The 26,628-nt window shown below is 43.8% G+C and overlaps 1 protein-coding gene across 1 annotated transcript in view; it reads right to left on the bottom strand.

Annotated features, from left to right (window-relative positions):
• ubr3 (ubiquitin protein ligase E3 component n-recognin 3) overlaps positions 1-25,499 on the bottom strand; it is a 381,077-nt gene extending 355,578 nt beyond the window's left edge. Inside the window, 3 exon segments of the mRNA XM_085986233.1 lie at positions 9,639-9,806; positions 12,714-12,853; positions 24,670-25,499. Of these exon segments, the coding sequence (XP_085842359.1) occupies positions 9,639-9,806; positions 12,714-12,853; positions 24,670-25,097 (736 nt within the window). The 5' untranslated portion in view covers positions 25,098-25,499.
• Between the last annotated feature and the right edge of the window lie 1,129 nt (positions 25,500-26,628).

Genomic DNA, 26,628 nt, shown 5'->3' with positions numbered 1-26,628 from the left:
GTCAGCTCAAGGGAGTGAGCAATTACACCTGTGCCTGAAATATCCCAAGGTGCCACAGTCTGAACATATGCAGTATGCCTCATTGCCCCATGTGCATCAGATTAAATATAATCTGAAGTACATATTTCCTCATTCTGCATTAGGATTTTTGAGCAGCTGTTTTTCCAAATCATTAGAATTCATTTTCCAACATGTGTTCAAAAAGATATTTTCAGGTTTATTTTCAGACTTATATTATCACTTTTCATTTCTACCTGATAGAAAAAGACTAACTCAGAGATAGTGATTACACCACCTGTCCTACTTTTGGTTACTGAAAAGTAATTTAAAAAGTTACTGTTTAGAGAAAATTTATTTTTCTCAATACAAATGTCTTTTCTCAGGCCATTAGACTTTGAGTTTGTTTTTCCCAAAGTAAAAAAAAAGCCAGAAGATGAAAAGTAGTTGTTTGACATCAAAAATATTTTCAACCATTTTTTTTTTTTTTTTTAAACTTCAGTCTGTCAAGACGATAAAAGGCTGGTTCTTTCTTTTGTCCATACTAAAAATTCCAAGCTTATTTAAAAATGTAACCAACTATTGCACCAGCTATTTTCACAGAACCAAGCCTCAGGATTTTCAGTCTCCACAGTGCTACCAAACTTCAGCTCGTCCCTCTGCACTACTATGCAACTCCAAAAATCTCCCTCATCTCCTAACTCTCGCCCCAATACTACCACATCCCCCAAATCACCGGAGACCCACTACTAATATAAAATAGTATGATTCGAAACAAACAGCATAATTTACCATGAGCATGGCAGCGGGGGGGTGGAGTTGTGGGGGATGAGCAATGGGTATTGGGGCACTGTTGAAAATTTGATGGGGCAAGTGAGCAGTGTAGAGGATGGACAGTTGGCAGTTGGGGAAGTGAATAATGGGGAGCTGGACAACGAGCATCATGAGCACAGATGGCACTTGGGCTGGAGATTTGGGGGAGCCGAACATTTTTGGTTATACACTCCAACAAATATACAGCTAGCACAGTTGTGATTCATTGGAATTATACATTACAGAAGGAGGCCATTCAGCCCGTTGTGCCTGTGCCGGCTCTTTGAAAGAGCTGTCCAATTTAGTCCCACACCCCTATTAGTCCTCTTCAAGTACATGTCCAATTGCCTTTTGAAAATTCTTATGGAATCTGATTCCACCACTCTTTCAGGCCAGATCTCAACAAACCGCTAAGTGAAAAAAATTCTCATTTCCCCTCTACTTCATTTGCCAATTATTTTAAATCTATGACCTCTGGTTACCGACCCACTTGCCAGAGGAAACAATTTCTCCCGGTTTCTCTTTAAAAAAAACCCTCATAATTTTGAATACCTCCATTAGGTCTTCCCTTAACCTTCTCTGCTCCAAGGAGAACAATGCCAGCTTCTCCAATCTCTCCACATAACTGAAGAGCCTCATCCCTGGTATACCCCTAAAGTGCAGTGCCCAGAATTGTATACAATATGATACAAAGATGGGTGTGAAAGCAAGTTGTGCAGAGGACTCAAAGAATCTGCAAAGGGATATAAACAGGCTCAGTGAGTGGGCAAACATTTGGCAGATGGAGTATAATGTGGGAAAGTGCGAGGTTATCCACTTTGGCAAGAAAAATAAAAAAGTAAATTATTTAAATGGAGAGAGATTACAAAATGCTACAGTTCAGAGAAACACAAAAAGTTAGCATGCAGGTACAGCAAGTAATCAAAAAGGCAAATGAAATGTTGGCCTTTATTACAAGGGGGTTGGAGTATAAAAGCAGAGAAGTCCTGCTACAACTGTACAGGGTGTTGGTGAAGCCACACCTTGAGTGCTGCATACAGTTTTGGTCTCCTTATTTAAGGAAGGATATACTTGCATTGGAGGCAGTGCAGAGACGATTCACTAGGTTAATTCCAGAGGTGAGGGGTTAACTTATGAAGAAAGGTTGGGCCTATACTCATTGGAATTTAGAAGAATGAGAGGTGATCTTATTGAAACATACAAGATACTGAGGGGGCTCGACAAGGTAGATGCAGAGAGGACATTTCCACTCGTGGGGAAATCTAGAACTTGGGGGCATAGTTTCAGAATAAAGGGTCGCCCTGTTAGAACTGAAATGAGGAGGAATTTCTTCTCAGAGGGTCGGAAATCTGTGGAATTCTCTGCCCAAGAGAGCCATGGAAGCTGGGTCATTACATACATTTAAGGTGGAGATAGATTTTTGCAAGATAAGGGAGTGAAGGGTTATGGGGAGTGGGCAGGGAAGTGGTTTTGAGCCCAAGATCAGCCATGATCTTATTGAATGGTGTAGCAGGCTCGAGGGGCTAAGTGGCCTATATTCCTGCTCCTATTTCGTATGTTCTTATGTAATACTCCAGCTGAGGCTTAATCAGTGATTTGTAAAGGTTTAGCATGACTTCCTTGTTTTTGTATTCAATGCTCCTATTTAGAAAGCGAATTATCCCATACACTTTTTAACTGCCTAATCAACTTGCCCTGCCACCTTCAAAGATTTGTGAATATGCACCCCCAGGTCCCTCTGCTGTTGTACCCCGCTCAAAATAGCACCATTTAGATTACACAGCCTCTCCATGATGTTCCTCCCAAAGTGCATCACTTCACGCTTATCTGCATTAAAATGCATCTGCCATCCCCTAGCCAATTATGTATCGAGTTATCACCGTCCCTTTAATACCATGTGCTTCTATTTTCCAAATAAGTCTGTTATGTGGTACCTTATCAAATGCCTTTTGAAAGTCCATATATACAATATCGACTGCATTACCTTTATCAATCCTCTCTGTTACTTCATCAAATAACTCAATCAGGTTTGTCAGAAACAATTTTCCTTTAACAAATCCGTGCTGATTGTCCCTTATTAACCCATGCTTGTCCAAGAGGTCTTTCCACCACTGATGTTAGACTGACTGGCCTGTAGTTACTAGGTTTATCCCGCTCCCCTTTTCTGAATAGGGATGTAATATTTGCAATCCTCCAATCCTCTCAGACCACTCCCATATCAAAGGAGAGTTGAAAGATAGTGGTCAGAGCTTCTGGCATCTCCACCCTTGCTTCCCTCAGCAACCTAGGAAGCATCCCATCTGGACCAGGTGACTTTTTGAACTTTGAGTGATGTCATCCTATGTAGCACCTCCTTTCTATCTATTTTTATCCCATCCAATATCTCTACTCTGACATTATCTTCATCCTCTTCTTTTTTGTGAAGACAGATGCAAAGTACTCATTCAGTACCTCAGTCATGCTCTCTGCCTCCACAAGAAGATTTCCTTCTTTGTCCTAATTGGTTCCACCATTCCTTTAACTATCCTTCTACTTTTTATGTTTATACAAGATTTTTTGGTTACCCACTAATCTTCCCTCATTCTATTTTTGTCCTTCTTGTATCCTTTTTCAATTTTCCCCCTGCATTCTCTGTATTCTGCCTGGTTTTCTACTGTATTCTGTACCTGACATTTGTCATAAACCGCCTTTTTCTGTTTTATTTTAACCTCTATTTCCTTTGTCATCCAGGGAGCTCTATCTTTGCATGCCCTATCTTTCCTCCTTATGGGATTATGCTTGGTTTGTACCCGAACTTTCTCCGCCTTGAATGCCTGCTATTGCTCATTTAAATGTTTTCTTGGTCAAGCTTTGATTCCAGTTCCCCTGTGCTAGATCCCTTCTCAAAAATCACTGAATGCTGCAATGTACCAGCTCCTTTTCTCTTCCTAACTCTATTCCAAATATATTCAGTCTTGAACCTTTAGTATTTCATCCCTATGTAGAACTGTAATATTTTCCTTGATCAGTACTGAAACCACCCCACCCTCACCCACCCCCCCCCCCGACCCTCCTTTAATTTTTTCCTTCCCTATCCTGAATACATTGTAGCCAGGAATGTTTTGTGCCCAATCCTGCCCATGTTTATGTTAGGTCTCCATTATATCCACTATATATCATAACCCCATGTGGCAATTTGTGCCTGCAGCTCATCAAACTTATTTGTAACACTCCTCGCATTTACACACATGCATTCCAACAGCATGCTGGTCTGCTTTGTTTGTTTCACCCATCTAATTCCTGCTCTTTCAACACAATTCTTTGTTCTGTTACTGTTTCTCCCTCCAGTTTTCTAGGCATCTTAGCTCTCCTCTCTGCTGCTACACCCTGGTTCCTCCCCCAACCCCCACTATGCCAAATTAGTTTAAAGCCTCACCCTTCAGCACAAATTAACCTCCCCGCAAGGACATTGGTGCCAGCCCTGTTCAGGTGCAGCCCGTCGGCTTGTACAGGTCCCTCCTGCCCCAGGAATCTGAATCTCTCCCTCCTGCACCACTTCTCCAGCCACCCATTCACCTGCACTGTCTTCCTGTTTCTGTACTCATTAGCACGTGGCAGTGGGCATTCTAGGTCCTGTTCTTTAATCTTTTTCCTAGCTCCTGAAACTCTGCCTGAAGGACCTCAACCCTTTTCCTACCCATGTCTTTGGTTCCAACATGCATCACGACTTCTGGCTGTTCCCTTTCCCCTCGCAGAATGCCCTGTACATGCTCAGTGATATCCTTGTTTACACTTCCTATCAAAATGCAAGTGATGGTAATCAAAGTCTGGGTTTTTCATCTGAGCAGCTTTCAAAATTGAATTAATTTTTGAATAAAAGCATTTGACAGCAAGAGGAAACTCACATTCACTCTGATCACCTCCGCCCCAACCACATTAGCCAAAATCCAGGGCCCCGTCTCACTCTTTACCAAGTTACCAAAGCCCAGGAGCCCCCTCCAGTGCTGCTAAACCTCATGATGATCTTCCCCTAATCGACATACCAAAACCCGTCCATGGCTGTTGGAGGCTTTCCCAGCTGTTTTCCCAGACCAGCAGCTCATATCCCACACTGAAGCCACAGTATTTGTTGTCTCTATGTTTGTGTAGGGTTGGAAAATACACAAAATTCAGGGAACATTTAAATTAAAGAGCAAATAGTGCTACAAATGATCTTTCTCTCTCGTTAGTGCAGCTGTGAATAATCAGAATGTTTATTTGCTAACTAATAACAAAAGGACAGGTGATAGTAATCAAACGCTTTGTGTGTGCTTGAAAAGCTTCCAAAATTCAATTCACTTTTTTTGTCTAAAAAATAATTCAAACTAAATGAGGAAATATGTCCAGCTGGCTCTTAGCTTTGCACTCTCTTTCTCTCAGCTAAAAATTTAACAATTGATAACCTATGAAGCTTTACCTGAAAAATTCATTCTGCAGATTTGTTTTCAAGTAACTTGTAGAAATTCAGATATCCTTTTACACACAAGGTGATGTATCCTTCCAGTTATGAATCAGGTTGCCACTATCCTACTGACACATGATGGAAAATTCTGCACATGCTCAGACTGTGCCATCACCCTGAAGCTGAAAACATAATAGCTGTTGGTCAAAATATTAATCTCAAGTAAAAATATTAAATGAAAGTAGGAAAAAAGGAATAGGGGTAATGGAGGTTTGTGATCAGGCTGGTGGGACTGAGGGGTAACACGCAGTGAGTGGGGCTGATCAGTTAAGGGAATGGGGAGGGTCAGAGAATGTAGGCATAAAAGAAAGAAAGACTTGCATTTATAGGGGAACTGTTATAAGGACAAGGGGCATAGGATGGGTAAGGCAGCAAGAGGTCACAGGGGAGTCAGGGATTGGATGAAATAGAGGGCACAAGGCAGCAGAGCAAAGAAGGAGGCAGGGGCACAATAGAAGTAGGGGAATGGTGGAAAGCAAACGGGACAGCGTGAAGCAGTAGGTGTTGTTAAGCTGCCGCGGCCATACAAGCCACATTTACTTCACAGTCACCACCATAAAATTTAATCTTACCATAAAGAGCTACCTTCCCCACTACCTCTCATCCAAAATAAAAAAGAGCGCGCGGAGGGGGGGGAAGAAAGAGCACAAGGAGAGAAACTCAGATAAGGAGACAGTAAGAAAAACGCTCGAGAGACACGCAGAGAAAATAACATGAGCAATGCTAATGTCATGCATAATCGTAGTCAAATTCCTGCACCTGATTGACTCCTTGCACTGATCCTCAGTCACAATTGCCATTTCTCAACAGTTACAACAGAAGAATCTTCAATGATAAATAACACTTTAAATTCGGTAGGAATAATTAAGTTACAGCCCTAATTCATCATAGGCTGCAATGATATAACGTCAAGTTTCACTTCGCTTTGTCCTTTGGTTTCATTCCCACTGCTTGTCGCTCTTCTACTGGTCCAGCAGATCCACACACCTGAGCTCACTACACCCGAGCTCACTACACCCGAGCTCACTACACCCGAGCTCACTACACCCGAGCTCACTACACCCGAGCTCACTACACCCGAGCTCACTACACCCCTCGCTGGAACCCAGAATCAACCTTTGCTGGCTCATGGTCCACTCTCCATTCCTCCTCAGCCCTCAGAGTCCACTAGAAAGCCACCATCAGTTCCCCCGCTAATATTCTGCCTCTCGAGTGGCTCCCTGTCCACAACCGACTCCAAACCTAGACACTGGATTAGGGATACTCCAAGCTGACTTCACGCTACCTACAACACAAACTTCATCTAACCACAGGGCCTCAGACTTCAGCTTGGACTGTTTCATGTCATCCCGTCCCTGCCCTTCACCACCACTATCCTCTTCCAACCCCATTTCCTTATGCAACCACCCCAGGAAAAATCTGTCCCTTCCTACCCACCTCTACTATAGGATCATTGAGAAAAGATAAGATAACCCCAGGCTCCTTTCTTAATTACCAACCACCTCTCCCCTCCCCCCTAACAATGTGCAAGGAGCTCAGATCACTAAGATAGAGACCATTCGTTCAACTGATGCTGCCATTTCCCCTTCTCCCTTGCCCACAAGCTAAACCTCCAGCCAGTTACCCCCACTCAAGCCCTGAACCCCCATATCTCACTACTTTCTCATGCCACCAAGTTCATCTTGTCCATGAGATCAGTTTCCTGCTCACTTGACTCCATTCCTACTAAACTGCTGACATTATAAATGGTTCCCTCTTAAGTAGTGTCCCCTGCCTTTCAAAAGCAGAATCATCCTCGAAACACACACTGCTGACCGCTCAGTGCTTGCAAATTACAGTACCATCTCCAACCTCTCTTTTTCTCCAAAGTCCTTGAACGTGTTGTCACCTCCCGGATTCATTCCATCTCTCCTACAACTCCCTCTTGAATCACTAACGACATTTTTGCCCCTCTCAACACCAAAAGGGTCATAAATGACATTCATCGTGACTGGTGCATTGTAACTCTTCGTCCTCTCTGCAGCCTTCCACGTGGTTGACCATATCTCCTCCTCCTCTCCTCCATAGTGCAGTTCAGTAAGACTTCTCACTTGATGCCACTCTTGCCTATCGGTCGTAGCCAGACCATCTCCAACAATGGCTTCTCTTCCTGCACGGTTACCTTTAATAACACCCCCAAAAATCCTCCTCTTCCTCGTGCTGCACCTTGACAGCATCGTCTGCAGACATGGGATCAGCTTCAACATGTTTACTGATGACCCCAGCATTACTTCTCCACCGCCTGTCTCGACCATTCTACTGCTTCTGTGCTATCAAAATGCTCGACTAACATCCAGTCTTGGTTTAGCCTCAATTTCCTCGAGATGAACATGGGGAAAATCGAAGCCATCATATTCAACACTGCCACAAACTCCGTACCTTGCCAAGTCCCTCCCCGGGCACTGTCTCAAACCAAACCAGCCTGCTTGAAACCTCAGCGTCCTAGTTAACCCCAAGCTGAGCTTCCATTCCCGTATCACCCCCATCACAAAGACTGCATTCTTCCTCCTCAAATCACCCACCTGACTATCTTAGATTATCTGCTGCTGAAACCTCATCCATACCCGTCACCTCCAGTGCTCTCGGTGGCTAGCCAATCATCCTCCACCTTATTCAACATTCTGTTGTCTCAATCTTATTCTGCAGCAAATTCCACTTACCTATCACCCCTGTCCTTGCTGACCTACATTGGCTCAATGCTACAAATTTGAAATTCTCGTCCTCGTGTTTAAATCAGGCTGTTCGCAACCTCACCTGTCCCCGTCTCTGTAACTTGCTCTAGCCCTACAACCTCTCCCCCCCAAACTCTCTCTTCCTCTAAACTCTGTCCTCTTTTGTGTTTCCCCTCCCCCTCATTCCCCACCCCCTGCCATTGACAGCCATCTCGATCCCACACTCTGGAATTTACTCCCTAAACCCCTCTGCCTCTCCTTCAAGACCCTCCTTAAACCCACATCGCTGACCAACCTCTCCTAATATCTCCTTTGGCTCGGCATCCACTTTTTCCAATTGCACCCGTGAACCACCTTGGGACTTTTTCTACGTTAAAAGGTGTTATATAAATGCAAATTGTTATTATGTATTATAGCGTATATAGAGTTTAGTTCCTCATTCTACTAAAACTATGCAGGGCCAATGTGTTTTCTTTCTCGCAGCTTTCACACAAGTCTCTGTCGTTACAAGAAAGTTACAGATTTGCACAAATGCATCATCCAGAGAGGCCAGTAAGGCCTCAATATCCATAAGAGAAATGATTCAACACACATTACAACACATTAACAAAACAATGTAATACCCCCACTCTCTTCAGCATAGTCAGTGAATGTGGAATCAGTAAATTGAGGATTCAGCAACTAGTAAGCCAGCTACAGTATATTGTTTGATACACTTACACTAAAAATGGCTTGCCTCCGGAAGCAAAGTTGCCATGTAGACAATATTACAGAAGTGTAGCACTCTGGGAATCATAACTGCTATAAATTGAAAATATCAGCTACTATTTTGAAACAATGAGCTACAACTCCACCGTGGAAAGACCAAGACTGAGGTTACATGTTCAATGTCTTAATAAAGGAAGGGGTCCAACCTTCAGAAACTGAGAAAAGGACAAGTTTAAGGATCCTGGAAAGAGGCCCATACAATCTGAAATTGTTGGCGGCACTGGAAGATGAAATAATGTTTCCAAAATCAATTATTTTTTGTTAGAAATGTTTTTGAGCTAAAAAATGGGGTGGATGAGGAACTAACAGCTACTCAAAGAACTGTAAAAAGCATAGTTTGATTTGATTGCATACTTTTGTAATTATGATTAGTGGTTCTTTTGACTGCTTTTAGTAAACATTTTTTTTTTTTAAAACAGGGTTCAGATTTTTATTTCCTAAACGTTAGTATCTTTTCATTGGCTCAAATGCCTGACTAAAAGCCAACCAACCAATCAGCATTCTCCATTAGTTAATGGGACATTTGAGTCAATCAGTATGCTTCATGTCCTATAGACACTTTGGCTCATCAAGCTCGCACCAGATGAGAGACAGATAGATAGATAAATTGAAGCAAACTATAAGTGCTATATAGCCTAAAGAAAGTTTTTTTTATTTTTTATAAAAAGAGTTAAACCCAACTAAACACTAAATTGCATTATCACACATCTCTTATTACCAAGGTTACGGAGCAACTTCAACTCAATCTAAATAAGTCAATGGACTTTTGAGATTTGCTAGTTGTAAATGCTAATGTTTGTAAAATCATTTCAGTAAATTGTGATTTAAAAGATTTATAATTTTCAAACTATTCTACAAACCAGACTTACACAGGTCACCGGAGCTGAGGTCTTTGTATAGCTGATGATTAGCCAGAACTCTTGTCAGAATAGATCGCGTTGCTCCTCCCATCTTGGTCAGATCTTCTAGAAGAGAAATCAGGGGGTCCATCTGTTGGAGTGTTTTCTGGAGGTCTCTCTCAGTTGCTGGATCAGAAACTATGGGAGAAGCAGAAATAAAGAAAACATTTTGAATAAAATAAACTAATACCCACATGCCACATCATACAGTGTAGCCTTAAAAAACAGGTGTTGTGGCCAACAGGTCAGTGTAAATAGGTGAACACCAAGGCTGCAAATCAAATGTTCATTTCTCCCCATGTACTTTCCTGAAAGCATGTCTACTATTTACAAAGGGGAATGATTGTGAACTCTACACTAACCATATCCAGTCAGTATAAATCAGCAATTCACCTTTCAAACAGAATGTCAAGTCATATTGCCAAATCATTGCAGTTTAAATCTGACGGCAACAAGTTTCATGCTTGCTATGGAGGCACAAAGGAAACATCAACACCTTTCAAGCAATGCAGAGAAGGATGACCAAGCTGATCCCCAGTATCAAATGGCTGAGTTATGAGGAAAAGTAAAAAACCTGAATGCTTCAGCCTTGAAAAGGAGACTTTTGTTGAGATATGCAAAATACAAAGTGGAAAGAAAAGGTTACTCCTAAGCACTAGTCCACACAGAGCACTTAATATGTAGAATGGTATCTGGGTAGGGTAGTGGAAACTGGAGTCAATCAAGTGACAGTTGGATGTTGTAATGGCAGGGGGGGTGGAGAAGTGGTGGTTGTTCATATATTTCTATGATGAAAGGGGGAAATAACTTTTGGTCTGTTCAACAAGTTACGCATTGATAAATTCCCCCCTTTGTCGGCACCCATCGTTTTTCTCTCCTCATTGGAGAGGCACTTGATGGCGTATGGCATTAAAGACACCATCACTCTTTGGGATCTTGCAAGTGGTCATTCCCATAGCAGCACAGACACCAAATATTAATAGGATATTCAACTATTGAGCCGAACCCTATCCAAAAGCGTACTTTGAAGCACAGGGTCATTCGAGTACCAGCAGGAAGCCCAAGGACATGAAAGGCAATTGCAGTATTTAACTGAGATCAGACCAGGGATGATAATTGCAACCACAACATAGTATACTGATCCACATATAATTTTAGTCTTTACTGTTGCATGGAGATTCTTCCAGGACATTGAGCAATTAAGAAAAGCAACATTCATATAAAATTACCATGAATATACTATTCTTTGAGATTGCCATTTTCCTGTATAATTTAATACATTTTTTTTTTTTTTTTTAAATCATCCCTAAAAAAATCTTTCTCCATCACAGTTCTTATCCCATATATTCTGTTGGGATGTGCAAAGAGGAAAAAGATGACAAAATCATCTTACCAAATACTCTCCCTTGGACAAGTCAAGTCAGGAGGGCCACTGAATTCCACTCATTACGTTATTACAATAATTGATTAATCATCATAGAATTATACAGCACAGAAGGGGGCCTTTCAGCCCATCGTGCCTGTACCGACTCTTGAGTGATCCAATTCGTCCCACTCTCTTGCTCTTTCCCCAGAGCCCTGTAATTCTTTTCCCCCTTCAAGTATTTATCCAATTCCTTTTTGAAAGTTACTATTCCAGATCGCAAAAACTTGCTGCATAACAAAAAAACCTGGTTCCTTTGCCAATCTGTGTCCTCTGGTTACTGACCCTTCTGCCACTGGAAACAGTTTCTCCTTATTTATTCTATCAAAACTGTTCATGATTTTGAACAACTCCATCAAATCTCCTTTTAACCTTCTCTGCTCTGAGGGGAACAGCCCCAGCTTTTCCACATAACTGAAGTCCCTCATCCCTGGCACTATTCTCGTAAATCTCTTCTGCACCATCTCAAATGCCTTGACATCCTTTCTAAAAAGTGTGGTGCCCAGAATTGGACACAATGCTCCAGCTGAGGCCTAACCAGTGTTTTATAAAGATTTAGCATAACTTCCTTGCCTTTGTACTCTATGCCTCTATTTATAAAGCCAAGGATCCAATCTGCTTTTTTTCTTTTTTTAAAGCCTTCTCAACTTGTCCTGCCACATTCAAAGATCTGTGTACATGCACTCCCAGGTTGCTCTGTTCCTGAAACCCCTTTAAAATTGTACAATTTAGTTTATATTGCCTCTCCTCACTCTTCAAACCAAAATGCATCACTTCACACTTCTCTGTTGAATTTCATCTGCCATGTGTCTGCCCATTTCACCAGTCTATGTCCTCCTTAAGTTTGCTACTATCCTCCTCATTGTTTACTACATTTCCAAGTTTTGTGTTATCTGCAAACTTTGAAATTATGCCCTGTATACTCAAGTCCAGGTCATTAATATATATATCAAAGAGCAGTAGTCCCAATACCAACCCCTGGGGGAACACCACTGTATACCTCCCGCCAGTCTGAAAAAAAACCACCGTTCATCGCTACTCTCTGCTTTCTGTCCCTTAGTCAATTTCATATCCACGCTGCCACTGTCCCTTTAATCCCATTAGCTTTAATTTTGCTTTCAAGTCTATTATGTGGTACTTTGTCAAACGCCTTTTGAAGTCCACATCAACCCTCTCCATTACTTCATCAAAAAAGTCAATCAAGTTAGTCAAACACGATTTGCCTTTAACAAAAATCCATGCTGATTTTCATTTATTAGCCCAGACTTTTCCAAATGCCAATTAATTTTGTCATGGATTATTGTCTCTAAACGTTTCCCCACCACCGACATTAGGCTGACTGGCCTGTAATTGCCGGGTTTATCCCTCTCCCTTTTTGGAACAGGGATATATCATTTGCAATTCTCTAGTCCTCTGGCACCGCCCCCATATCTAAGAAGGATTAGAAGATTGTGGCCAGTGCCTCTGCAATTTCCACCCTTACTTCCCTCAGTAACCTAGGATCCATCCCATCCGGGCCAGGTGACTTTTCTACTTTGAGTACTGCCAACCTTCCTCTTTATCTATTTTTATCCCAATACAAAATACTGAAAAACAGGTATAAAAACAGACACTAGCCATACCTGGTTCACTATAGCCATCCCGTAAATGCTGAACAAGACGGAGGATAACTCGAGGGAGTATATGTTCCGACATCATCAGCAGCTCATTAGGAACAGAAGGAATATTTGAAATTGTTGTGGACCGATGCCTTTTACAAAACCTACAAGAATTTTTAAAATGTTATTTTATTGGTATGTAAAGTGTAGAAACATATACAAACATACAATTCTAGTCTTCAGTGCTACATGGAAATTCCTCCAGATATTTTGAATCAATACCTGAAGTCCTTCTTTGCTTCTGGAGGAGTTATCAATAAATAATAAAGCTTATCTCTTTCTCTCATAACAGGTGAAATTTTTTGCAGTTTTAAGCCAGTTACGAGAAAATACAGACCTGCAATACAAAACTGCCCATACTTTTGGCTGTGGAGAGGCCCAGCATTGGAAGTGTTTGGACCTCGTGAGCCCTCAGGCAAGAGTGTAGATTTTTCCCCCGATAGGAGGCATCCGCACGCAGGAAGCCTCCTATCGGAAATTACGGGCCATTGTCTCCTGGCTAAACAACGGCCGTTAAGCTACGCCTCGACTTTAAAATTCTCATCCATGTTTTCAAATCCCTCCATGTCTCTAATCTCCTCCAGCCCCACAACCACCCTCTAATTCTGCCTTCTTGAGCATTTCTGATTTTAAATCACTCCACTATTAGTGGCCATGCCTTCAGCTGCCACGGCCCTAAGCTCTGGAATTCCCTCCCTAAGCCTCTCTACCTATCTTTCAAACCTACCTCTTTGACTAAGCTTTTGGTCATCTGCCCTAATATCTCCTTATGTGGCTTGGTGTCAAATTTTGTTTGATAACGCTCCCGTGATGCACCTTGGGACATTTTACTGTTAAAGGCAGTATATAAATACAAGTTGTTGTTGTGCTTCCAGCCCACCTCCAACCCTTTTCTGGCATCCTGAGCTTATTCGTTGTCAAATACAGTATAAAACACAGTTGCAATTTTTGGGTTTTCACACTAGATATTCTCTTGGGTTTAACATGACAAGTCACATAAGCAAATCTCTTACCCTTTATGATCCTGAGTGCAGCTATTCCTGCTCAATATCTAGTTAAATAATAGTATGACCCAGGAATCAAGAATCCTTACTCCAAATACCAGCCACTGAAATGATACACACCACCACATGCATTCTCCTCTTTTTATGGAAAGCGGACTAGAATACTACTTTACAGCTTCAAACCATCAACTGGTTTATTTATATAAAAAGTGCATGAATGGCAGTATACAGTTTTCAGTGAAAACAATTTCCCAACACTCCTTAGTTATGAAAAATAAAAACACGCAACTTGCTAAGTCTATAAATAAACTTTCTTTAGCTAAGCTTTCCAGACTTTTAAAACGCGGACAGCTTTTTGCTGTTAATGCAAAAATACAGATCGTGCTCTGCCTGAGCAAGAGGAAGACTTTGCTGAGAATTTCTTTCCCTACAGTATGTGTCGACAATATACCTTTCGTAATTTAGTTACCCAAGAATAGCTACTGCCACAATACTGTCTGAAAACAATTAAGAGCATCACTATTAATATCCTATAAGATGCACATCAACCATGTAATCATTTCAGTTAACTAACCCCCCTGGGCTCTTCCCATTGTTTCAAAACTACAGTAATTTGCATGAATAAGTCGAGCCATTGCTGCAACAACAGGGATGGAGCCATTGTGACCCCCAAAAGAAATCTTTAGCAACATAGATTGAACTCCAAACGAGCAAATCCTAGCAGCACAGAATGAAAACATCCAGCACAGAAGCAAAATCAAAACTTTACAGGCTAAAAATGTAGTAGCGTCCCAATTGAGGTGCTAACTTCGCCGGGGCGCTAAAAGTAGCAACCCGGAAAAATTAGCGCCCCCGCGCCAGAAATTGAGTGGTTGCGCCCCAAGAGGGAAGCGGGGCGCTACTGGAAGCGCCCCGCCTCCATCTTGGGGTGCTGCGAGTGAATATCGTGGTGCTACATGCCACAGCGCCACACGCTGCAGAACGTCGCGCCGCGGTATTGCAGGCCTTCCTCCCCTTCTTAAAGGGGAGGGGCCTTGTGCAGTGCGACCTGGGGCCCAGCTGGAAGGCCGGGGACGGGAACGCAGGCAGGTGCTGGCAGGCAGCCAGCAACAAAAATGGCCGCCCCGCACCTCGCCTTTAAATTGCGCCTCCCCGGCCGCAGGTACGCCCCTGACCCTGTCGGACATAGCGTCTGGCGGTAAATCAGGGGGCGCTCCCAGAGATCGTGGCCGGGGCGTTGCGCACACCAATCACGTCATCGCCAGCGGCACAGGGCGCTACCGGTTAACGCCACAATTAACCGCCCGCTGAATTTTGCGGGAGGCGAGGGCAGTGCTGCGCCTGGGCGCTAGTTGGTTTGCGCCCCACTTAGCGCCCTCTTAAGGCGCTAACGGGTGGCGCTACCAACTGAATTTTTCCCCTACCTCTCTTGTAACCAACAGCTTGATTGTTGCAAATGTCGTAAATGAGCCCAGTTTTTCTCCAGCTTAACATTGGTAAGATCAAAGGCGTCCTGTTCAAGTCCCACCAGAAACTCTGGACTCTTATCCCCAATTCCATTGCCCTCCCCAGTGGCTTGCTTGGGTTGAATCAGACAGTATGCAACCTCAGTGTCCTGTTTGACCCCGAGCTAAGATTCAAAGATCCATATCCTACCCATCACTAAAACCACCTCTTCCATTTCTTCAACATTCTGATCACCAGTCTCCCAAACACCACATGCATCTTTTTTTGCACTAAGACCCACCTATAACTCCTGTTCTCAACAATCTCAACAGTGTCAGCCATGGCTCTGTCGTAGTACATTTGTTTGAGTTCAAGCCCAAGCCCCACTCTAAAAACTTCAACACAAAATCCAGGCAGACACATCAGTGCAGGAGGGGCTGGCAGAGGTACTATCTTTCTTCTTCTTCTCAGGCAGTCCCTCGGAACCGAGGATGACTTGCTTCCACATTAAAAATGAGTTCTCAGGTGACTGATGAGTCCAATGCGGGACCCACAGTCTCTGTCACAGGTGGGGCAGACAGTGGTTGAAGGGGTGGATGGGTGGGGTTGTCCATGAGGGTCTTGACGGTCCAGGTCCAGAACTTCATTTTAAAAGGGTGGAAGATGCCTGTGCGTGAATTCCTTTAACGTGGGGTGGCCGTTGCACACCAGCTACCGCACGGGCTTGACAGAGCAAGGTCTTGGTCCAATGGCAAGGGGTCCAAGACAATTGGAGACCAGGCTCTGCTACAACGGAATCTCGAGCGGCAGAGCGGGGCTATAAAAGGCCCCAGAGACCAGGTAAGGCCTCACAGCATCGGCGGGAATCTCGAGCGGCAGGGCGGGGCTATAAAAGGCCCCAGAGACCAGGTAAGGCCTCACAGCGTCGGCGGGAATTGCGAGCGGCAGAGCGGGGCTATAAAAGGCCCCAGAGACCAGGTAAGGCCTACCAGTCCCCGAACTCAGAACTCTGAGGGACGGAGAGAGGTATAAAGTAATCCAAGTGTGACGTCACCAGAAAGCGGGTAAGTGATTGGTTGGTAAGTATTTCTCTCTTTTTTAAGCTTAAACTCTTTGGTTTATAGTTTCTAAGGTGCGATATTCATCATCTAGAATCGGAGCAGAGGGTATTTAAAAATATTAATAAATTTAATTAATTACATAGAATGGGGGATCAGGTGATGTGTTGCTGCTGCAATATGTGGGAGCTGGTGGACACCATTGATGCTCACGGTGATCACATTTGCAGTAAGTGTTGGCTGCTCGAGGAATTCCGGTTCCGTGTTGAAGAGCTGGAGTCCGAGCTTCAAACACAGACACATCAGGGAGGGGGAGAGTTACCTGGACTCTGTATCACGAGGTAGTCACACCAATTAGATTAATTAATTCAGATGTAGTCCGTGGCCAGGGTCAGGATGGTGTGACTAGAAGTGAGGCAGGTACGGGGATCCAGGAGGTAGTGTTGGAGGAGCCGCAGCCCTTGCTCTTGTCCAACAGGTTTGAGGCTCTTACTCCCTGTGAGGATGGGAACAGGGACTGCGGGGAGGATGAGCAACCTGGCCACAGCACCGTGGAGCGGGGGGCCATTCAAGTGGGGGGGGGGGGGGGGAGTTAAAAGAAATGTTGTAGTGGTAGGGGATAGTATCGTTAGGGGGATAGATAGAGTTCTTTGCAGCCGAGAGCGAGAGTCCCGAAGGCTGTGTTGCCTGCCCGTTGCCAGGGTTAAGGGCATCTCCTCTGGGCTGGAGAGAAACTTGGAGTGGGAGGGGGAGGATCCAGTTGTCGTGGTCCATGTTGGTACCAACAACATAGATAGGACAAGGAAGGAGGTTCTGCTGAGGGAGTTTGAGCAGCTAGGGGCCAAATTAAAAAGCAGAACCACAAGGGTAATAATCTCTGGATTACTACCTGAGCCACGTGCAAATTTGGCTAGGGTAAATAAAATGAGAGTTAAATGCGTGGCTCAAAGACTGGTGGGAGAAATGGGTTTTGCTTCCTGGGACACTGGCATCATTACTGGGACAGGAGAGAGCTGATCCGTTGGGACGGACTTCACTTGGCCAGTGCTGGGACTAGAATCCTGGTGAATCGAATAACTAGGGCTGTAGAGAGGGCTTTAAACTAATTAGTGGGGGGGAGGTTTTAAGAGAGCGAAAAATAAAAATGACAGCGGAGAAGGCAATAGAGCAAGGTAGCAGTGGAGGAATTAAAAACCAGAGTGTGTCAGGAAGGGACAGAATGTATAATGAAAAAGGTAAAGTAGTAAAAGGGGTAAAAGCAGGAATAAATTGTCAGAAAACATACTTGAAAGTTCTTTATCTGAATGCACGCAGCATTCGTAACAAAATTGACGAGTTGACGGTACAAATAACTACACATGGGTATGATCTGGTGGCCATTACGGAAACATGGCTGTGTTGAGATACCGCGGCAAACGTGGGAGTCGAGACCAGAGTTGATGGAACACAACTGCTTTAATTTACATCATGGCAAAACAAGTGCTTAAAAAGCCCGCGCAACCACTTAAATACTCCCCAGACAGGAAGCGCTCCCGGCAGCCTGTCCCTGCGGGAAACAAGCTGCCGGAGGAAAGGGCCCACGGCTGGGGGCGGCTGCTGCCGGCAGTGCGCCTGCGTAAACTGTCCATGCCGCCGTGAGCAGATTATGTCCAATGGTGGCATATCGCCACAGCTGCAAGATAATCATGACTGGGAACTAAACATACAAGGGTATTTGACAATTAGGAAGGACAGACAGGAAGGAAAGGGAGGTGGGGTTGCTATGTTAATCAAGGATGGAATCACTGCAATAGTCAGAAATGATATTGGGTCAAAGGATCAGGATAGTGAAACAGTTTGGGTGGAGATAAGGAATAATAAGGGGAAAAAGTCACTAGTGGGTGTAGTCTATAGGCCTAACAGTTGCAACTCTGTTGGTCGGAGTATAAATCAGGAAATAGTTGGGGCTTGTAATAAGGGAACAGCTATAATCATGGGGGATTTTAACTTTCATATTGACTGGACTAATCAAATTGGGCATGGCAGCATTGAGGAAGAGTTCATAGTGTATTAGGGACAGGTTCCTTGAGCAGTATGTAACTGAACCAACCAGGGGGCAGGCAATCTTAGATCTGGTCCTGTGCAATGAGACAGGATTAATAAAAAATGTCCGAGTAAAGGATCCCCTTGGAATGAGTGACCATAATATGGTTGAATTCCAAATTCAGTTTGAGGGTGAGAGAGTTGGATCGCAAACCAGCGTACTAAGCTTAAATAAAGGCGACTATGAAGGTATGAGAGTAGAATTGACTAAAGTGGACTGGGAAAACAGATTAAAGTGTAAGACGGTACAAGAGCAGTGGTTTACATTCAAGGAGATATTTCACATCTTTCAAGATAAATATATTCCACTGAGGAAAAAGGGGAGTAAAAGAAAAGACAGCCATCTGTGGCTTAGTAAAGTAATAAAGGATAGTATGTGACTGAAAACAAGGGCATATAAAAGTAGCCAAATCTAGTGGGAGGATAGAAGATTGGGAAGCATTTAAAAGCCAGCAAACAATAACTAAAAGATTAATTAAGAAAGGGAAGATAGATTATGAAAGTAAACTAGCAAAAAATATAAAAACAAATAGCAAGAGTTTCTACAGCTATATAAAAAGAAAAAGGGTGGCTAAAGTGAACGTTGGTCCCTTAGAGGATGGGACCGGGAAACTAGTGGTGGGGAACATGGAGATGGCAAAGACACTGAACAAATATTTTGTATCAGTCTTTACAGTAGAGGACACTAAAAATATCCCAACACTGGACAAACAGGGGGCAATGGGGGGGGGGGGGGGGGGGGAGAGGGAGGAGCTAAACACGATTAAAATCACTAAGGAGATGGTACTCAGTAAAATAATGGGACTTAAGGCGGATAAATCCCCCGGACCTGATGGCCTACATCCTAGGGTCTTGAGAGCAGTGGCGGTAGGGATTGTGGATGCATTGGTGATCATTTTCCAGAACTCCCTGGACTCAGGAAAGGTCCCGGCAGATTGGAAAACTGCTAATGTAACACCCTTATTTAAGAAGGGAAGTAGACAAAAAGCTGGAAACTATAGACCAGTTAGCCTAACATCTGTGGTTGGCAAAATGTTGGAGTCCATTATTAAGGAAACAGTATCAGAGCATTTGGATAAACATAATTTAATAGGACAGAGTCAGCATGGTTTTATGAAGGGGAAGTCATGTTTGACAAATTTGCTCGAATTCTTTGAGGATGTAACATACAGGGTGGATAAAGGGGAACCAGTGGATGTAGTGTATTTGGACTTCCAAAAGGCATTTGACAAGGTTCCACACAAAAGATTACTGATCAAGATTAAAAAAATCACAGGATTGGGGGTAATATACTGGCATGGGTGGAAGATTGGCTATCTAACAGAAAACAGAGAATTGGGATAAATGGTTCGTTCTCGGGCTGGCAATCAGTAACTAGTGGTGTTCCGCAGGGGTCAGTGCTGGGACCCCAACTCTTTACAATATGTATTAACGATTTGGAGGAAGGGACCGAGTGCAACATATCCAAGTTTGCCGACGATACAAAGATGGGAGGGAAAGCAGTGAGTGAGGACGACATAAAAAACCTGCAAAAGGACATAGACAGGCTAAGTGAGTGGGCAGATGCAATATAATGTTGGAAAGTGTGAGGTTATGCACTTTGGCAGAAAAAAATCAAAGAGCAAGTTATTATCTACATGGAGAGAAACTGCAAAGTGCTACAGTACAAAGGGATCTGGGGGTCCTGGTACATGAAACACAAAAAGTTAGTATGCAGGTGCAGCAGGTGACCAGGAAGGCCAATGGAATCTTGGCTTTTATTGCAAGGGGGATGGAGTATAAAAACAGGGAAGTCTTGCTGCAGTTATACAGGGTATTGGTGAGGCCACACCTGGAATACTGCGTGCAGTTTTGGTTTCCATATTTAAGAAAAGATATACTTGCTCTCGAGGCAGTTCAGAGAAGGTTCACTCGGTTGATTCCGGAGATGAGGGGGTTGACGTATGAGGAAAGGTTGAGTAGGTTGGGACTCTACTCATTGGAGTTCAGAAGAATGAGAGGTGATCTTATCGAAACATATAAGATTGTGAGGGGGCTTGATCGGGTGGATGCGGTGAGGATGTTTCCACTGATGGGTGAGACTAGAACTAGGGGGCATAATCTTAGAATAAGGGGCTGCCCTTTCAAAACTGAGATGAGGAGAAACTTCTTCACTCAGAGGGTAGTAAATCTATGGAATTTGCTACCCCAGAGAGCTGTGGAAGCTGCGACATTAAATAAATTTAAAACGGAGATGGACATTTTCCTAGCAGATAAGGGAATTAGGGGTTACAGGGAGAGGGCAGGGAAGTGGACGTGAGTCTAGATTCAGATCAGCCATGATCCTATTGAATGGCGGAGCAGGCCCGAGGGGCAGTATGGCCTACTCCTGCTCCTATTTCTTATGTTCTTATATGTTCTTACACACAAACAATCTGTTACTGTCCTCCTCCCTCCTTCCCGCAGGTCCTCTGTCTGGGTTTCGTACTTTTGAAGTGTCCCACGAACAGCAAGAGATAAATGATCAGATAATCTGATTTTTAGTAATGTTAGTTGAGGGATTAATATTGGCCTCCCTGCTCCCCGAAATATTGCCATGGAATCTTTTATGTCCACCTGAGTGGACAGGCGGGACCTCGGTTTAATGTCTCGTCCAAAAGACATTAAAACTAAAAAATTAGAGGGAACGTTGCCCAGAGGTCCTGTCAAGCTGGTGCCAACATTAGCACATTAAAAGACTGTTCTCAGTGAGTGGAAACACCCATTCACAAACTGCTTCTTCTTGTTCACAATGAACTATAAAAATAAAAGTGTCAGGGATGAGGTATTTGAGGAGTGACTGTGCATTAAATATTCAGAATGAAAAATACTAGCTATACACATCTGGTTGGTCAACTTATAAAAAGATGAGTTAATGTTTTGGCAGTAGAACCTTGGCCGAAACATTAATCTGCTCTTTTCCCTTTGCAGATGCATGTCCAGAATTTTCTAGTCTTATTTTGGTTTCCAGAACTTTTCAGTGTTTTCTCTTTAAAAAGCATGAGAGATTCCAAGTGATCTGGGTTAAAGGGGTAGTAATATATCCAAGCAGAGCATTTATTGTTCAAAAGTTCATTGAATTAAAAAAAAAATCCTCAGATCTCCCTTGTGGTGGTGATAAAAGTTTTCAAAGAATTGAGCACAAATACATTTTGGTATAACAACAAAAAATGCTGGAAAAACTCAGCAGGTTAGGCAACATCCGTGGAGAGAAATTAGAGTCAACGTTTCGGGTCGAAACCCTTTTTCAAAACTGGAAAGGAAATAAAATAGATCTAAGGCAGGGCTGCGATAGAACAAAAGTAAAAAGAGGTATTCAAAACCAGACGAGATGGTAATAGGACAGTGGAGACAAAAGATGGCTCAGATTAGGTGTGAAGTGTACTGGCAGGATGAGGGACAGCATTTTGGTATTGTTGTTTCAGACCATGGGCTATGATCCAATAATTCCTGCTGAGGTGGCAACTACCTTTGGAGTAGAATTTGTGGCTCTGGAACATCTCTGGCCACAGTGTGACTTCATCACTGTCCACACTGCTTTAATGCCATCTACCAAAGGTAAATACATGTTTGGTACTGCAGAGTGTTGCACATTGATTTTAAAGGGACATTTTCATTTGTGTGTTGGGCCAGAAGTTTTAAAAAAGTTGATACAGGTGATATATAATTTATTTTAAATGTTGAACTACTCGCCTCAATGGAGACCTACTATCTTTCTGATGAGATGTTAAACAGAGGCTCCAAATGACCTCTCAGGCAGATATAAAAGAGCCCATGACACTATTCGAAGAGGAGCAGAGGTCTCAGGCTTATCACCAACATATATTTCTCAAACAACACTATTTCATCTCCTTGCAGTGCACAAATTGGCTACTATGTTTCCCTATATTACACCAGTGACTTCAAAAGTACTTTTAATTGCCTTTGAAGTGCTTTCGGACACCTGCAGATGTGAAAAGCACCATAGAAATTCAGGTTTTTCTGTACCTCCATCCTTCCATACATTGGCTTCAACTCGCAATTTACAAATCCCTCTATTTGCTCATCCCACCCTATTTCTATAATATCCTCCAATCCCAAATCACACACTCCACTCATCCAATACAGCCATATAATTTCCATCACAAAGGCCGCCTACTTTCACCTCCGTAACATCGTCCATCTCCACCCTGTCTCAGCTCATCTGTTGATGAAACCCTTATCCATGCTTTTGTTACCTCCAGTCTCAACTATTCCGATGCTCTCCTGGCCGACCTCCCATTTTCCATAAACTTGAGCTCATCCAAAACTCTGCTACTCGTATCCTAACTCGCACCAAGTACCATTCACCCATCACCTGTGTATGCTAACCTATTTTTTTTTTTTTTTGTTCATGGGATGTGGGCAGTCTGTGTGGTGAAGGTACTCCCACAGTGCTGTTTGGGGGAAGGGGAGGGACAGAATTCCAGGATTTTGACCCAGCGACGATGAAGGTACGGCGATATAATTCCAAGCCAGGATGGTGTGTGACTTGATGGGGAATTAGGATGTGATGGTGTTCCCATATGCCTGCTGCCCGTGTCCTTCTAGGTAGAAGAGGTCGCAGGTTTGGGAGGTGCTCTCGAAGAAGCCTTGGCAAGTTGCTGCAGTGCATCTTGTAGATGATCCTCCACCAGCGGCACACCGTGGCTGCAGTGTGTATCTGAATGTTTTAAGGTTAAAGATGGGGTGCCAATCAAGTGGGCTGCTTTGTCCTGGATGGTGTCGAGCTTCTTGAGTGTTGTTGGAGCTGCACTCATCCAGGCAAGTGGAGAGTATTCCATCACACTCCTTACTTGTGTCTTGTAGATGGTGGAAAGGCTTTGGGGACTCCAGAGGAGGTGAGACACTCTCCACAGAATACCCAGCCTCTGACCTGCTCTTGTAGCCACAGTATTTATGTGGCTGGTCCAGTTAAGTTTCTGGTCAATGGTGACCCCCAGGATGTTCATCGTAATGCAATTGAATGCCATGGGGTGGTGGTTAGGCTCTCTCTTGGTGGAGATAGTCATTGCCTAGTTCTTCCGTGGTGCAAATGTTACTTGGCGCCCACTCCCTGAGCGCCTCGATTTTAAAATTCTCATCCTCATCTTCAAACCTATGGCCTCAGCCCTTCCTATATCTGTAACTTCCTCCAATCCTCAGAGAATGCTACCTTCCTCCAATTATGGTCTCTTATGCATCCCTGATTTTCAATTGCTCCACCATTGGCGGCTGTGCCTTCAGATGCCTAGGCGCCAAGCTCTGGGGTTCCCTCCCTAATCCTCAAGACGCAACATCTTTCTCCACCTTTAAGCCACTCCTTAAAACCTACCTCTTTGACCATGCTTTTGGTCATCTATCCCAATATCTTATGTGGCTCTGTCAAATTTGTTTGATAACTCCTGTGACGTGTTTTGCTATGTTAAAGGCGCTATATTAATAAAGTTGTTGTTGCATCCCCAATTGGGAACATCACAATCCTACACATTGGAACTCATTCTTAAACCTGTCTTACTGCACCTTTCCCCACCATCAAAATCCTCCTTAAAACTATCTTCAACTAGGTCATCAAGCCACCTCCAACTCAGCCGAGTGTTAATTTCCCTAACCTTTATTTTCTCGGGCGTTTCGCTACGTTAAGGAAGCGTTACAAGTGCTGATTGTTGGATTTTACAGGGCCTGTTCAACTTCGGAGTCAAATTTGCATGGTCATCGGCATCACATACATACTTAATAATATAAAAGGCAAAGTATGTCAATGTACTAAAACTTTCAGTAGCCAGTATTTAACCAAAATGTCTAAGACACACACTATAACGATTGTGTATGAACTTTACCAAATTTACATTTCTGCAGAAAGGACTCGATCAGTGATTGTATGCGGTTCAGGCGACACTTAAAATATTACGGTTCTTAAGATTCCAAACTGACAGCAGGTTTCTGGAGCCAAATGTAAAATTAACATGGGGGGGGGGGGGGGGGAAAGAGAGAGAATTCCACTTGTTAATTTTACTGGATTTAAACATTAAGGCTTTACCATAAAGTTTACGTCTATACAACTTTTCCAATCTTACGAAAGTGGATTCAAAAGCAGATTTAAATGTGGAAAAAACATTCAACGAGTTTACAAACAAGTGCTGCTGCTTATACTCCTGGCCTAAAGTCAACGCCACCGATTGCCAAGTGAATGTTCCCTGGACTTTCCACATATTTAAAAACAAGCCCCAGAGTCCGCAGCGACAATCCTTAAAGCGGAGGCTAGTAGGGAAAGTGGCCGCGAACAGGTCAAGTGACCCGGCTCCGCTCACTCACCCGCTGTCCCGCATCACACTGCTGTCCCCGCAGTCACAGGCCCCGCCCGCCTGGCTCCGAAACATGTTGAAATCGTGGCCCGTGTGTTCTCCAGCGTTGAAGCACTCGGCGCACAGGGACATACACGGCGAGATGCCGCACGTCCTGCATCGGTAGGCCACGAAGTTGGCGGTCCACACCAAGCCGCACAGAGTCGCGTTGTCGTACGCGCGCACCATTTTACAGAAGTCATCGAAGCTCTCGCCGCCGGCCATCAGGCACTTGCACCACTCGATCACCTCGGCCTCGGCCAACGCTCTCTCCGGGCTTAGCACGCTGTCCAGCAGGTCGTTGAGCAGCTGGACGCCTCTGCCGTCTGGCCGAGAACACTCGGCCTTCAGCGAAGCGGCTGCACTCCTCTTGTCCCGGTGCAGTAACGACACCGCCATGTCGGCTCCCCCGTCCCACCGAGCCCTTATTTATTTTGCTCTTCCAGTCGCCTCGCCGTAGCTCTCGCGATATCTCAGCCGTTCCGCTGACACAGCTCGCGGAAGCGGTGACAATGTTCCCGCGGCTCCTCCCCGGAGTGGGCGCTGAATTCCAACTTTAAGCACAAAATAAAAGCGTCCCTGCATTTTTTTAAAAATAAGCATCGAAATTCAAAAACGCATCTCCTTCGGAGGTGTAGTTACTCCAAAGGGAAATGCCTCTCGTCAGTTTTCCGAGGAACAGCGTTGCTTTTACGAGTAGTTTGAAGCCCCACAAGTGGTTAAGTGCAGGACTTTACATTTCTTGAAACTAGAAAAATATGCATCTTAAAACTAAATTTTGCAGTATTCTGTTGCTGATCCATGAATGAGAGGCAGATCTAGGAGAAAGAACCTGTAGAAAGTTAATTCTTTACAGACTATGGCCACAATAAGGCACGAGCAGACTGACAAGAGTTGACGAATATAGTTCCTGCAGTTCGACAAAAAAAGTTGTACAGAATGGGGCAGATAATGTAGTCCTCAGGCAACGCCACGACGACCACAAATGCCATTTGTGTGTGTTTGAAAGTAAATGAAAATCACCTGGAGAATTTTTAAACACTAAATTCAGGTAATCTTTCACATATTAAAACTATCAAATGTTTAAGTTTTACTTGAGAGCATTGGTTAGAGGGAGCAGATCATCTGCTGCTAAAACTCTCATCTATGCCTTTGTTACCTCGACTTAACTATTCCAATACTTTCCTGGCAAGCCTCTCATCTTCCACCCTCTATAAACTTGAAGTCATCCAAAAATGCTGCCCATATCCTAACTCTCACCAAGTGCCATTCATCCATCACCCCTGTGCTCGCATTGGCTCTTGGTGAAGCAACACCTCAATTTTAAAATTCTTTGTTTTCAAATCCCTCCATGGCCTCACCCCTCCCCAGCTCGGTCATCTCCTCCAACCCTTAGAGATCTCTGCCCTCCTCCAGTTTTGGCCTCTTGCGCATCCCTGATTTTTATCATTCCACCATTGGCGGCTGTGCCTTCAGCTGCCTGGGCCCTCGGCTCTGGAATTCCCTCTCTAAGCTTCTCCGCCTCTCTATCCTCCTTAAAACCTACCTCATTGACCAAGCTTTTGGTTAACTGTCATAATTTCTACTTCCATGTTGTTTGATAACGCTCCTGTGAAGTGCCTTGGGATGTTTTACTATGTTAAAGTCATTACATAAATGCTATTTGTTGTTGTTGTTGAGAGCAAGCCAGAGGTAGACTGAGCCAGAGAGAGCAGTTTGTGGTAGCTGTTGGAGAAACAAGGGAACCTGGGAATATGTAGGAAAATACAGAACCAGAAAAGACTCAGCAGTCCATCTGGCAGGTCTCAAAAACACACCAACTCTAAATCACCCACTTCCTCAAACACCTATTCAATTCTCCATTAAACCTTTACACGTTATCTGCATTTATATAACACCTTTCACAATCTCAGGGCATCCCAAAGTGATT

The sequence above is a fragment of the Somniosus microcephalus genome, chromosome 4 (genome assembly GCF_052327205.1).
Source record: "Somniosus microcephalus isolate GS21.2 chromosome 4, FLI_Smic_1.0, whole genome shotgun sequence".
Taxonomy (NCBI): Eukaryota; Metazoa; Chordata; class Chondrichthyes; order Squaliformes; family Somniosidae; genus Somniosus; species Somniosus microcephalus.
This window is presented reverse-complemented; position numbering and strand designations above follow the sequence as displayed.